General features: G+C 38.9%; 1 protein-coding gene across 2 annotated transcripts in view; it reads right to left on the bottom strand.

Annotated features, from left to right (window-relative positions):
• The window catches only part of SLCO5A1 (solute carrier organic anion transporter family member 5A1), a 106,820-nt gene that overhangs the window by 53,467 nt on the left and 39,202 nt on the right, over positions 1–14,151 (bottom strand). For both annotated transcript variants that reach the window (XM_043507738.1, XM_043507739.1), the window contains exon 4: positions 1,734–1,866. In XM_043507738.1, coding sequence (XP_043363673.1) covers positions 1,734–1,866 — 133 coding nt within the window. The remainder of the gene's footprint in view (positions 1–1,733; positions 1,867–14,151) is intronic.

The raw sequence follows: 14,151 nt of genomic DNA, 5'->3' as shown, positions 1-14,151 counted from the left end.
GATTTAAACTAACAAAACAAAAAACCTGAATGGATCTTCTAAGGGCTTTACTACATTCCAGAGAAGGAATATTTTCAAGACTAATTTGTGGAGGAAGGGGTTGTCAGAATTAGGTATATACACACCCAAGATACGGCTGCAGTCATATATTGGAAAGTATTAACCAGGTTATACCACAGCTCCAACTTGGTTTGGCCTGCTGGAAATGGTGACATAGTGTTTGTAGTGAGAATAAGCCTCAGGAAGTCCAAGACTGATGCTGAGGACATTTGAGAGTTGTTGATCTATTGGCTGAGGCTTTGACCTGAGCCTGAAGGAATGTTCCACCTTACCTCCAAGTTGGAGTTGAGAATCAGAGAGGAACTGCATCAAGGATCTGACAACAGTAAAACATAGGCATGCCCCTTCATCTCTAACTTATATGAACCAACAAAATGATTCAAGGTTACGGCAGTTATCTACTGAACTGAACCAGCAAGGAAACCAGTTGCTCAGATGCAAAAATGTACACTCCCAGGTGAGATAATGGACTACGAAATCTTCAAAGACCACTTATTTGAGGCCTTCATGGCAATTTCAAGTCAGCTTATGAGTTGCGTTGGGAAGTCCAGCCAAAGCCTGATGCACTTGCTTCAGAACTTGACTGCATGTGGGATTTCCAAGCAATTCCCACATGCTCACCAAGTCATTATATTCCCAGACATATTCCATAACTATAACAACCGTTATACCGCAGCAGCAGCTAAGTGCCCACCAATTATTGGTGAATGATTTTAATGATTTGTATCTTTAGCTCTGTGAGTTCCAGCCAGTCACAAACTATGTCTATACTAGAGCTAGAAGGTGTAAATTCCAGCTTGAGACATACCTGCACTAACTTGGATTGAGTTAGCTTGCTAAAGATAGAGTGTAGTCAGAGTGATACGAGCAGCAGGAGGGGCTAGTACAATCCTCTCCATATTCGAGTCAGCTAGCTGCTCATGCTGTTGCAACTAGACTTCTATTTTTAGTGCTCTAGCTCTATTAGACCTAGCCCACATATGTCTCCTTGAGTTGGAATTTACACCTTCCAGCTCTAGTGTAGACATATCCTCAGTCATATGAGATACAAGAGCTGAGAGGTGTAATAGTACAGTACTTAATGGTTGGAGAATGTCTTTAGCACAGTTTTAAATGTATAATTAATATACAAAGAAATTATTCAATATGATTTTCTAATACAAAAATACCTATTTTACTCACATCTGCACAATTTACAAGAGCACATGGGGTTGGTATGATTTGAAGTGATCCTACTACTTTTTCCCTGGACAGAGCACTGCTCTGGATCTCTACCTGATCCTGCCTCAGTGTGAGAGCAGTGACCCCATACCTCTAGGTATGCTGCTGCTGTGCTGTATAGTATTGGTATTTCATCCTACCTTTTCTGTACCATATGCAGAGCACCAAAGGAGTCCTGCAGCAGTAGGAAGATGGTGTCATTGTATCCATTTAATAGTATGTGTTTGTGTCTATCAATAGCAAACCTTTCCTGCCTATAGGAAAGACCTGCCTGCTAGGTCTGTAATGCTGAATCCTACGGCGATCCAGTAACTGTTAGCTACTGTCTCTCTCCTGGCTTCCTTTCTACATATTTCAACAGGCAGTCGAGATATCTTGTATTTCCCAATGAATGATTGGGACCTGTTCCACTGATAACTCATAGTCAGTGTTGAAAAACAGTTGATTCTTACCAGTTTCCAATGAATCGAGGGTCACTCTGGTCAATATAAACAGTTGTTCTAGGATCAACATAAAAACCAATAAGAACTCCTCCTAGTAAATATCCTGCGGCAGGACCAAGTGCTCCCATTACATACATGATGGCTACAAAAATACAAGAGAAAAACAATACATCAGGTCATACTGAGTCATGCATTAATAATAAACATGCATTTCAATAATTCTTTATATTTAAAAAATATGCTGCAGAACAGGAAATTGGGGATTAATTCACCAAAGGACATAGGCACCTATCTGCCACTTAGGTGTCTAAATTCCAGAATCAGGCCCCAGTAGAATTCACAAAACCCTCACTCAGCCACTTCCAAAACCTGTAGGGCCTAAAAATCACAAAGACAACATTTTTGCAGTGAAAGTTGCCTAGGCACCTACGGTTCTTCCTCTGAGCGTGTACACTGCAGCCCCATGCCAGAAGTTTGGATGCCTAAGCCCCAGTGTGATGCATGAACCAGGAGAAGATAGGTGTCCTTCCGTCTCTCTCGCCTGCCAGACCCAATGTGGAAAGTGTGTTCAGAGCTTGCCCACCGGATGGGGCCCCTATAGGCAAGCTTACCCAAAGCAGCAGCTGGTGGGAGGAGAGAAGGAGCATCTCCCTTATAACTTTTAGGCCACTGGTTAGGGTACACACATTGGATGTGGGAGACTACCCCCTCCACCTCAGAGGAAGAAGGCATTTGAACTGGGATCTGCCACCTCTCAGGTGAATGCCCTAATCACTGGGCTCTAGGATGTTTTAATGAGGGGACTCCCCCAGTCTCTCCCATTGAAGCTTTTCCACTGTGGCTAAATAATTAAAAACATAAATCATTAGAGAAGAGGAGCTGGATCCCCCACGTGAATGCTCCAACCACCAGACTATAGACTCATTCTCACGCTTACATGCACTCTCTCTTCTCTCGCCCAATATTCTTTCATGAGTTATCCACAATGGAACAGGCACAACAGGAGAGACTGAGGGATTCCCCACATCAGACTATCCTATAGCCCAGGGGTTCAGATCCCAGTTCAAATCTCTTTGTCTGATCAGATGCAGAGGGGGACATAAACCAGAGGTCTCCAGCATCTAGATGAGTACCTTAATCACTGGGCTAAAAGTTCTGAGGGAGGTCTTCCTCCCCAACCCCTTCCAGCCTTCTTGCTAAAATGTCATGGACACCTAATGCCAAGAGAGGGTTTGCATCTGAGAATCTCATGCAGAATGTGGGGCCTCCCAGCAGCCCAGATTTAAGCAAACATCTCCAAGACAAGAGCAGGAATTAGTACATATCCCTTACTTTAGCATCTCCCATTGGCTAGTTTACACAAGGAGCCACCTAGCATGCTGGCTTTTGGAATCCTATTCTGAGGTGCCTATATCTCCCCATTCACTGTATGGGGAGTCTATGAGCCAAACTCAGGCTTTGTGAATCCTAGTGATTTTCTAAGCACCTGACAGCTAGGCATGGTAATGCCCAGTGCCATCATACCTACATTCCGTTTGAATCTAGAGCCCAGGATGTTAGCATGTGACACTCCACATTCAAAAGCAAGTTTTGCAATGCTGTAGGTGCAGTCCTTTGTCACATTAGACAACTGGACAATATCCATTCCATTATGTTCACAGATGAGTGAAATTTTCAACAAGAAAATTGCACCCAACTTACATGTCTATAACTGACCAAATGTATGCATGGAATTTAGGCCCAGACCTGCAAAAGTATAGGCTCCTAGTTTTCATTCATTTCAATGGAAATTAGGCATATAAATATCTTTGTGCATCTGGGACTTAGTTTCAACACATGTAGTGCTTAAATATACACATCTGTATATTTGGTATAGTTAGCCAACTTACATTTAATACATTATTATGATTTATTTAAAAGCACTCCTTTTGTATAGGACAGTTTTGTTACTATATATGTCTCATACTATATTCATCCATCAATCTAGATGGCTGCTTGGTAATTTGCCCTCCACCAGGTAGATGAGGTGACACTGTCTTGTATCTGAACAGCTACTGGGAATTAATAATAAACAATAGTTTGCTCTTCTATAGCGCTTTTCATCAGTAGATCACAAAAGTGTTTTACAAAGGAGGTCAGTACCATTATCCCCATCTTACAGAAGAGAACACTGAGGTACAGAATGGCAAAAGTCATCCAATAGGCCAGTCAGTGTCAGGAAGAGAACCCATGGACTTATGAATTCCAGTCCTGTACTCTATTCCCCCTAGGCCGCACTACCATTCAATAGTAGAACAACATCGGGCAGGGAAGGTAGAGAGAGAGAGAATTAGTAGGACATAGAAGCTTTCAGGATCCAACAAATCATACTTTAACTTTCTTAATTAAAATTTGGTCTTGAAGGTTTCTACATGAGATGTGCATGTTGTTGCTATGCATCTTGTAGAGCATATCTTAATTATACGATTTCTATTTACCCAGTCTATTTATATCAGAACTTGACCCACTCAAATATGCCCGCTTAGAGACTTTGAGACTTCTGTGCCTGCCAAAGAGAACAAAAATAGTCCTCATTTTCTGGAAGGTCTTATCCTTTTGAGCTAGTACTTAATCATTCTTCTAACATCTTAGGAATGAAACTTCACTTTCTTGGAACTGAATGATGTCAAGTGGAAGGCAGTGAAAGGTCTTGTCTCAAGTAGAATGTCGAAGTACGTTTCCACAAAGTAAGGTACTGTTGTTGATACAAACTGATAAACTTTAGGACAAAGGTCTCTACTGCAATGAATACAAAGGGTGGTTTCGTGATTGCTCAGAGGACTAAGCTGAAGGTTCAAGTTTGGAATGTGTGAGGCTCAGGCCAGTCTCAGTCATTTAAGTGCCCTTTGGAACCTGGCAACAGATGGTGAGATAAAAGATCCCTTTTTCCTCTAGGCCCCTAATGTTGCCACTCAAATCCACAGGGAGCAGAAAATCAGGTCCTTGTGGAAAAAGAGGAAAAAGGCAATGCCGATCTTAACTGCTGACTAGTTCAGATCCCTTCTATGGGAACATGAAGGTGGATTACATCTGGTAGTACATGTAATACACTGGTTAAGGGCATGGGGACATATGTTCCTCTAGCAGCTGGCCCACACAGAAAATAATAGTCTGCTGCTTTCCAGTAGTTAGTGAAGTAAATTTACCATTACAGCTCCAATGGTAAGAACTGATGGTAAAGTTTATCACTTTAGCACAAGTGGTAAGGATTTGTCCTTTTGTTGCTGAAAGCCCAGGGTTTTATCTTCACTAAAAACTGAGTTCCTTCTGGATGGATTTCAGAAGATCAGAAAAGTTATCAAAACATTTTAACCAGTTTAAATGTTCAGTTTCCATTCTGTTAGCGCCAAGGAGCCAGGTCTACATGCTTCATTAGAGAATGCTTAGGAGAGGACATTCACTGATACAGAATGTAGGTTACATGCCTTTTACGGAGGGAATTTTGGCACCCAAAAGTCTTCAAAATAACAGCTTCTATAATCTTCAAGGGGTGGGATCTACACACTGGACATTGGGGTTGATAGATAAGTAAAATGTGAGAAAGCTTTGTTTTCTAATTCTTTCAGATCAGATTATGCATTTTGTGTAGGAGTATTTCAGATAGATATTTGATTCTGTAATCATTTTGAAAATGTTTCTTGTATTTTTTTATATCCTTTGTATTAACATTTTACAAAGTTTATAATACAAGTACAAAAATAAAACCAATTGTGACCAGATAAATATAAAATAACATAACATAAGGCAATACATAATCAAATATCATACTAATAGTTACATTTTCATTAAAAACTGTAATAAAAGAATATTAAGGTTACAAAGTCAAAATCTCAAAAATTTTGAAATGTCGGAATTAAACTTGCCTAGGCAACCTTAATTTGGCCTCCTTGCACATATGCATTATGATATAGTCCTTAATTACAAGATCACAAACTATTTTCCATGGGAACCCTGACGCATCCCCTGAACAGTTTGGATGCTGAAGCTGTCCAGAAAAAATGAATCCCAATGCAGACACCAGATATAGAAAGTTTTAATTCAAATAGTTAAAGTTTGGCAAAGTAACAAGCAACTGAAAAACAGGGTCTTATAATGTAAAGGGTTAGGTAACCTTAACTACAGGCTTTTTTACTAGCTTCTCCTACAATAAACATGTCTGATTCAATAGCTTATTCATATAGCATATCACCTACTCAGAGAGAGCCCCAAATTCATACTTCATCTCACAGGTCAAAAAATACAAAAAGATTACCAAATATGCCTGATTAAATCCAACTAACTTGTATGTTTTCATCTTATGATTTGAAAGATGAGATTGATGAAAGAGCACATTCTTGTGGAAAAAAAGAAGCTTGTTTATCTGAGATCCTCATTATAGGCCCAATAGCAGAATTTAGTCCTCCGGCTAAGTACTGCCTATACAGAAGACAGGAATGCTTTTACACTGCAAATTGATTAAATAGACTTATTAGAGTTCTTAACTTCTTTTCTTTAAACAGAACATCTTTATTATTTATGGAACCCTGATTAAAAATAATTATACTTTGCCAAATTTCTTGTTACTTACAATTTGGACTATGTAATGCCTTGAGTCTTACAAAGAGATCATGACATGCCCAGAAGGCTCTTAATCTCTCCAAACTGATTTGGAATTTTAGAAACATGCAGCGTTCTTGAAGCTATTAAATACTACATTTTGTTCTAAATACTAAGCAATTTCTTGCTGACACATTGCTCATTTGTTTGATCCTTGAATAAACAAACAAGTATGTAACTGTTACCATCAGACTTAATTCTACATAGCCCATATTATCTCATTGGTCTGTCAGGCTTCATCTTACCTGCAATATTCGAATTAAACAGAACAGCCTTTTGGTACAAGATGTACACTTTTTCCCTTCATTTTCTTTTTTTAAGTGAATGAATTTAAAGCTCATGAAAGTGAGAGACTAACAGCAGTTCTCAATCTTCATCTGCAATAAATCTATAAATTCCTTTCTTCTCTCTCCTCCTTCTCTCCAGTTGTCACACTCACTTGTTTAATCTCTCTTAATTAGACCATAAACTCTGAGTAGAATTTGTAACCATTAAAATCAATGGAATAACTCCAGAAATTAGCAGAATTTGCCCCATTCAGTATATATCAACCAGAGCCAAACAAATAATTCATTCTGAATAATTTATGCAATGAATTGAGCCCCTTTTTCAGCAACAGCACAATGATTTCATCAAATTTATTCATTATTTATATTTCTTCAACCTTTTTGCCCCTCTGGATTGACTGCAAACAGTTCTCTGAAAGTATAGAGTTATTTAAGGAAAATATTTTTGCAGTGTTTGCCCAGCTCCAATTCCATCACTGAAATACAGCTACATACAGCATGCTGAAATGCAGCAACACTACTCAGCAGTTGTATTATGCATGGTTAGTAACTCTGTAGAAGGTTTAATCGTAAGCAGAACTAGTGTACAGGAGAGATAAAAATAACAATGTACCCTCCATTCCATTAGAGATGGGAATGCTGCCTAAAATTTCAAATGTATTTTAGAGATATTGTATACTGTACAAGTTCCAAACTCCTCTAAATATATTTTACTGGCAAGATGCATCAAACATCCTGTGCCTTTTAGATAAGAGATAAGCCTTCATGCTTCAGGATATAAGCCAATTACTAATTGATGGGGGTGAGGAAGAAACCTGCCTAGTAGGCAGGTTACTCCATAATTGTCTACTACAAGGTTCTTGCACCTTCTAATTTGGAAAAAAAATATCTAAAATTTTGAAATTCTCCATGAAAAGGAATGGAACTCCACCTCTGAGGCAGTCTACCTGGTGGGCTGCCCCAGAACAGAAGATCCTGGAAGCACTCCAGTCCCTGCCTCCAAGGCAGTCCAGCAAGTGGGCTGCCAAAGAGCCAGGCAGGAAAGCTGGCAGAAAACCAGGCAGTGCATTATTGGAACTTCACTGAAATTGAGCCATCTCAGCAAAATGTTTCGATTTGGAAAAATCAGAAAATTCCCACATGAAATTTTCTGACCGGTTCTAAAGGTAAATCTCTAAAGAATAAGTTGCTGTGAAACAACATCTATTTCAGCATCAAGCTAGGAGGAGCCATGATGGTCTTTTACTGCAATCCCATCCAGCTCTTCATGGCCAGGGAGGGTTGCAATGATGCACAGCCTTGACTGGGGAGGTTTCTTGATTCAACTGGAGTGAGGCGTTCACTTTAGATATAAAAATAAATAAAAAATTGTTTTTTTAAAAAAATTAATTAATCAGGAAACAAGTGCAAAAAATGAAATATGTACGCTCTTCACAGATTTCCTATTCTGCATAACTGATAGAATATCTGTGTATTAAAAAAATACCTTTATAAAAACAAATTGGATGGCTAACCCTGAGAAGCTCAAAGAAAGTAGATAAAGATATCACCAACTAGGCTATAATTCTGGCAATGACCTCACCAGTTCCCTCCAAGACTTCATCATTTGCACAGCACAAAAAAGTCCAACTAATGGCAGGATATACAAGATCATGTTTTTGGAGATGGCCTCTTAATGCTATTGTCAAGGTCATCTAGTAGAAACCCTAAAATTTTCCACTATCCAACAACGAAAATTTGTTCGAGAACATAAAAGGTAGAGAAATTAACTTTAGCGGGTTTCCAAGGATATCTTTTGGGTTTTAGAATGGTGTGTGTGTATATTATATATATATATATATATATATATATATATATATATATATATATATATATATAAAACTCTGTCACAAGACTTGTTAATATTTCCTTAGCAGAGATTATTTTTCCATACCTGGATCAGCAGAGATTAGGGATGGACTAAAACCAGTACCTCCAATTTGAACCCTTAGAATTTCTGGGATTTCAAATCTGAACCCCTGGATCTGAACCTACACTTATTGTTTTGATTCAACATTAATCAAAAAAAACCCCAAAAAGTAACAGTGTTTCAGATTCAGTTTGGATGAGGCTGAAACCTCATCCCAAGATGTAAGAAATCTTGTAAGGACATCTGGTCCCATGAGATTTCTGGTCCTGTTGTGGACCAAAATTTACTCATGAGAATTTGGCACTATCTAATCCAAATCCTAGCCCTAATTTTGCCTCTAATCCAAAACCTGAACCATAATTTAACACTAATGTTACCTCCAAATTGTTATCTGAGCTCTACCTTGCCAGCCCATCTCTGCTAGAGAGACATCCAACAGTTCTGGGAACATGGAGCACTATTATATGAGTAGTACAAGTAGTATACAAAGAAAGTTGAGAAGACGGTCCCTTCACTGCCACCTGCACTAAATAGAACTCCTTGGGAACATGGACTTGGCTTACACAGATTAGGTAAATCCACACTTTCTGCAAAAATAAGCAATTTGGGACAGTTTTCATTTTTAAATAAAATTTACAAGTTATTTATATTTGAAGAATATTTGGATTTACCTAATCTCTGAAGGCTACCTCTTTGCTCCCACAGGGTCCTCTGGCTTGTGTAAAGTCACAGCATGCACGCTGAAATATTACTTGGAAGGGAAGCATCCAGCATTACAGAGAAGAATATTACAATATTTAGAAAATTTTTTAGTTTAAATTAATTATGGACTGAATGTGTCTCTTAGCCTCAAAACCCTAATCTTTATAGTTGTTTATATTTGCGGGTTATCTTTAAACTTCTCAAGTCACCAACTAAATACCTATGTTATAAAATAATAATATTATCTCTTTCTTTGTGGTAGAAGAGCTAGTTTTGAATCTGTGTATTACACAAATACAGATTAAGGCTCTTTTCCAAAGCGCAGACCATCTTGAAAAGGCATAATGAAGAAGCCATTTATGGAGCCACTCTCTATTTGTGTTGACCCCATAACTCATCTACTCTTTATAATGTCTTCTGCATAGCTCTCACTGAAATCAAAAATTGAATCTACAAAAATTAGCTGCCTTTTCTATTGAGGGCATGATTATGGCCGCTATTTATTGCCCTCTGTTTGAAGTTGTATGGAGTCACACTATGCTCAGAGAAGTATAATGACTCCCAGAGCTCCCTGATTCACAGAGAAAACATGCCCCCTGTGTCACTCTTTAGGAGTCTGAGCCATTGCTGAGGGGGGTGGGGCCATTGCCTTACCCCTTTTCTGGTGGCTTGTGCCCTAGGAGTTGTTAGCATGGAGTAGCCTCTGTGCACAAGTACTGCAATTTTGCATACCATGGGCCAACTGTAATGGACCATTCACAATTTGGCCTGTATGAGAGTAATTAGCTGGAAATGAGGGAAAAGGATATTAATAGAAAATAATGCTACACCACATCATTATCTATTCTTTATGAATATGCGTGTAATATATTCACTTTTAAATGGTGCCATTGTGAAGTCCATGCTGTGAAGTCCATGCTTCCCTGATTAAAAAACTTTGCTTCTGGAGACAATTTTCTACAAGACTCGAGTTAATAAAGCACACAGTAACATGGCAGCATACTGATAACTGGAGCTGGCTGGAAAACAAAAGTTCCATTCCAAAGGAAATTACAACATTTCAATTTTTTTTCATTCCAAATCTAAATGAAAAGCCAAAATTTCTTGTGAAACAAAAATTTTGAAAAATTTCAATACAGAACTATTGAGCTGTAATTTCAATAAGGCAAAAACTCTGTTTTGATATCAAAATATAATATATAAAGACATTTAATATTGTCTGATTATTTTTATATATATATATATTAGTATTAAATATTGTCTGATATTTTTCAACCAGGACTGTTCACAGCGGAGGAGACAGACATGGGGATGCAGATGCTGTTCCCCTTACAGAAGCAAGCTGAATACACAGGTAATCCCATTGATGTGGCTGGGATAATAATGTTCTGGAGGGGTCTCCCAGGAGCTCATAGGAGCCCGTTGTTAAAACTTCATCATCCACTTGGAGGCATATTTGGGATGATTCCCTTGCCTATAATGGAGTTCCCCCACATACTATAGGTATGCTGCTATATCACTATGGCAAGAGATTATGACCCCTGCAGCCATAAAAATACTTTTGAAGATCATTTTTCTTCACTATGGTCACACCAGATAGCAGATATTTTCCACAGGAGAATCTATACTCAGATACCCTTACAATGAACATGGCTATGCAACACCTCCCTCCCAAAGGCTAATGCAGGTGAATAGCACATTTTAATTATGCTCAGAGCAGAGGTGACTAGGGGAGCGCTGCAGGTGTAACAGCTGCTTCCAGACCCTGCCCCTTCCCATTCCCTCATATTCATGGAGACCAGACCCCAAGGGACAAGGGCAGAATGGCTTCCAAAAACGGTGCAGCATGCAGCAGAGGCCCTGCTCACTCTCTCCTGTGCGTTCCAGCCTACCTCCACCTGTTCAGCTAACTTTTTTTCTTTTCTCCATAAGCACACACGAAACATTTCTGTGTGTTTATAACACTTTTTCAAATTCAGTTATTCCCTCAGGAAGAAACAATGCTGTGAGCATTGTTACAATTCAGATAACATACAGTTAAAATCTTTAAATCATTTCCTTTCAAAATGTATCAGCATTACACTGACTTAAAAGGTATATCAAACCAGCCATTCCACTCAACATAATAAATGGAGCAACTAAACTATGTCAGCAGGGATCCTTGATCTTTGTATAGAAAATATTTTCTGCCACTTAGCACAAGATGAATTAAGACATGAGTCTCAGGCAAATAAAGCATACTGAATTTTACATGCTTACTGCACAAACTAAAGGACTAATGATGAATGTTCCAGCTTTACCATTCTATTACAGAACACTGAATGTTAAATTCTTATATGCAAATAAGTCTAAGGACTGGCTGATGCCACATGAAAAACGCTGTATCTTATATTTTCTCTTCCTAATTTATTACTAGGAATTCATTATTTGGACCAAGACAGCATCCTAGCTCTGGTTTAAAGAACTGTTGTTTCTAAACTGCTTCTACTGCTTATTCTCCGGTTGAGGTCATACTTTATAACACCAAAATTGGTTCCTGAGAAAATGATTACGATGTCACTAAAGACGGAAGAATCAGTCCAAGCAAACTAAGTAAAAATAGGTTACTTACTTTGAAGTGGAGTTCTCTAAAGATATTGCCACCAAAATGCCACTTGCTTTAAGTCTCTCACTGAGCCACAAAGATAAAGAATTACTGTAAAAAGTATTATGACCAGTCATAGTTCCATATGACTCAATACATATGTGCACAATGCTAAGACTGGGTTTATAAAACAAGGCATACTGCCCCAGTTTCTGTCCATATATCCAGAACAGACAACAAAGGAAAGAAGAAATTCGTATTAATTCAGTGCTATATCTTTGGGATATCTCTCCTCCCTCAGATTCTGACCAGAACTTTGAAACAACTAAAGAGGCTACCCCAAGATAATCTACCCCAGTGTTTACAGGGACTTTTTATCAGACACTTCATTCATTTAACCTGACAGCTGAAAGCAATGGCCAACTTGTCACGATCACCCTAGCTCTAGGGAATCTGTTTTATCTTTCTTTTCAGATAGAAATAAAACAATACATAATAAATAATAAAACACACAGTCAACCTGTGGAACTCGTTGCCAGGGGATGTTGTGAATACCAAAACTATAACGGGGTTCAAAACGGAACTAGGAAAGTTCAGGGAGGGTAGATCCATCAGTGGCTATTAGCCAAGATGTACAGGGATGTAACCCCATGCTCTCAATGTCCCTAGCCTCTGATTGCCAGAAGGTAGGAGTGGATGACAGGGGATGGATGACTTGATGCTTGCCAGTTCTGTTCGTTTCCTCTGAAGCACCTGACATTGACCACTGTTGGAAGACAAGGAACTAAGCTAGATTGAACCATTGGTCTGACCCACTATGGCTGTTTTTATGTTTCTTATGTAATACTATTCTTTTTTCCTCCCCAAAAAAATCTGGATTTCTCCTTTTATACCTACATATAAATATTTGCCTATAATCCAACCTGGCTGGATATATACTATAGAGCTAAATTTAAAAAAAAAGACATCTTGCTAAATCCACTGATTTATATTGGTGCAATTTCTTTGTGGGGCTCCTAAATCAATGTAGTTAAATCAGCCTAATGACACTCTTAAATTTGTAACTGAATTAAGATGAATCAGCTTTAGTCATTCTTAAACTGATTAAAGAATGTCCATACAAAGGGGGGTTCCTGCAAACACTTAAAGTTAATCATGCATGTGTTTGCAGGATCAAGGCCTAAGTTGCAAGCAAAATTGCACTTCAACATTTTCCACATGGTGCCAAGAAGCATGAAATCCATTTCATCCCTAAGTAAAAGTGTAAAAAAGTGGGCAGGGACTGGCAGTGTCAATAGCTAGTTAAATGCACAAGTAAGGGAACGCTCAACATACACTTTCTTAAACTTAGGAGGCATATTTCCGCATGTAAGGAATTATGACTTTGAAAAGCACTTTGGGAGAAAGTTTGCTCTCAGACATATAAATGCAAATAACTCTGACGTCAATGAGAGTGATACAGATGAACCTGAGGGCAGAATTTTGCCCTCTGCTTCCAATGTTTTGCTATTTTCTAGAACCCAATTACTGAAAGCAACACATTTTGGGCATTTTTACTTTAATTGCTTAAAGTGCCTTGTGATAATACGTCACAAAGCTAAGACAAGTGTATAAATCCCACAAAACATCACTAACTACATAAAACAAAAAGTATATGTAGAAATAAAAATGAAAACTAGTATGAAATAATACATCGCAGAACAATAGTTTAACTTTATCTGATTCACTAAAAGAAGCCCCATTCAGATGACAAAGACCTTATTCTTAGAAAAAGTGAGCTCCATATCTACATTATTTTGCAGATTATCTTTTACAGAAAAACACCTGCAAAGGGGAAAGAAAACTCTTCTGAATTCCCACTCTTAGAATTTCAAATGCACACTTTCATCATGGAGATTCCCCCATCCCGCCCTCGAGCTACCAGGCAGTTCAACTCCCCTACCCTTGCAGAGCTTCGGAGGCCTCCCACCCTTCCCTTGAATCCATATACAGGGCTAGTCACAGTCCAGCCCAGAGACTGCTGATGTCTTTAACCAACATTATAAAAACCTTTATTACTCTAAATCCTCTAAGGCAGTGGTTCCCAAACTTGGGACGTCGCTTGTTCAGGGAAAGCCCCTGGAGGGCCGGGCCAGTTTGTTTACTGGCCGCGTCCGCAGGTTTGGCCAATCACGGCTCCCACTGGCCACGGTTCGTCACTCCATGCCAATGGGGGCTGTGGGAAGCGGTGGCTGGTATGTCCCTTGGCCTGCACTGCTTCCCGCAGCCCCCATTGGCCTGCAGCGGCAAACCACAGCCAGTGGGAGCCAT

This window comes from Dermochelys coriacea, chromosome 2, assembly GCF_009764565.3.
Source record: "Dermochelys coriacea isolate rDerCor1 chromosome 2, rDerCor1.pri.v4, whole genome shotgun sequence".
Lineage (NCBI taxonomy): Eukaryota > Metazoa > Chordata > Testudines > Dermochelyidae > Dermochelys > Dermochelys coriacea.
This window is presented reverse-complemented; position numbering and strand designations above follow the sequence as displayed.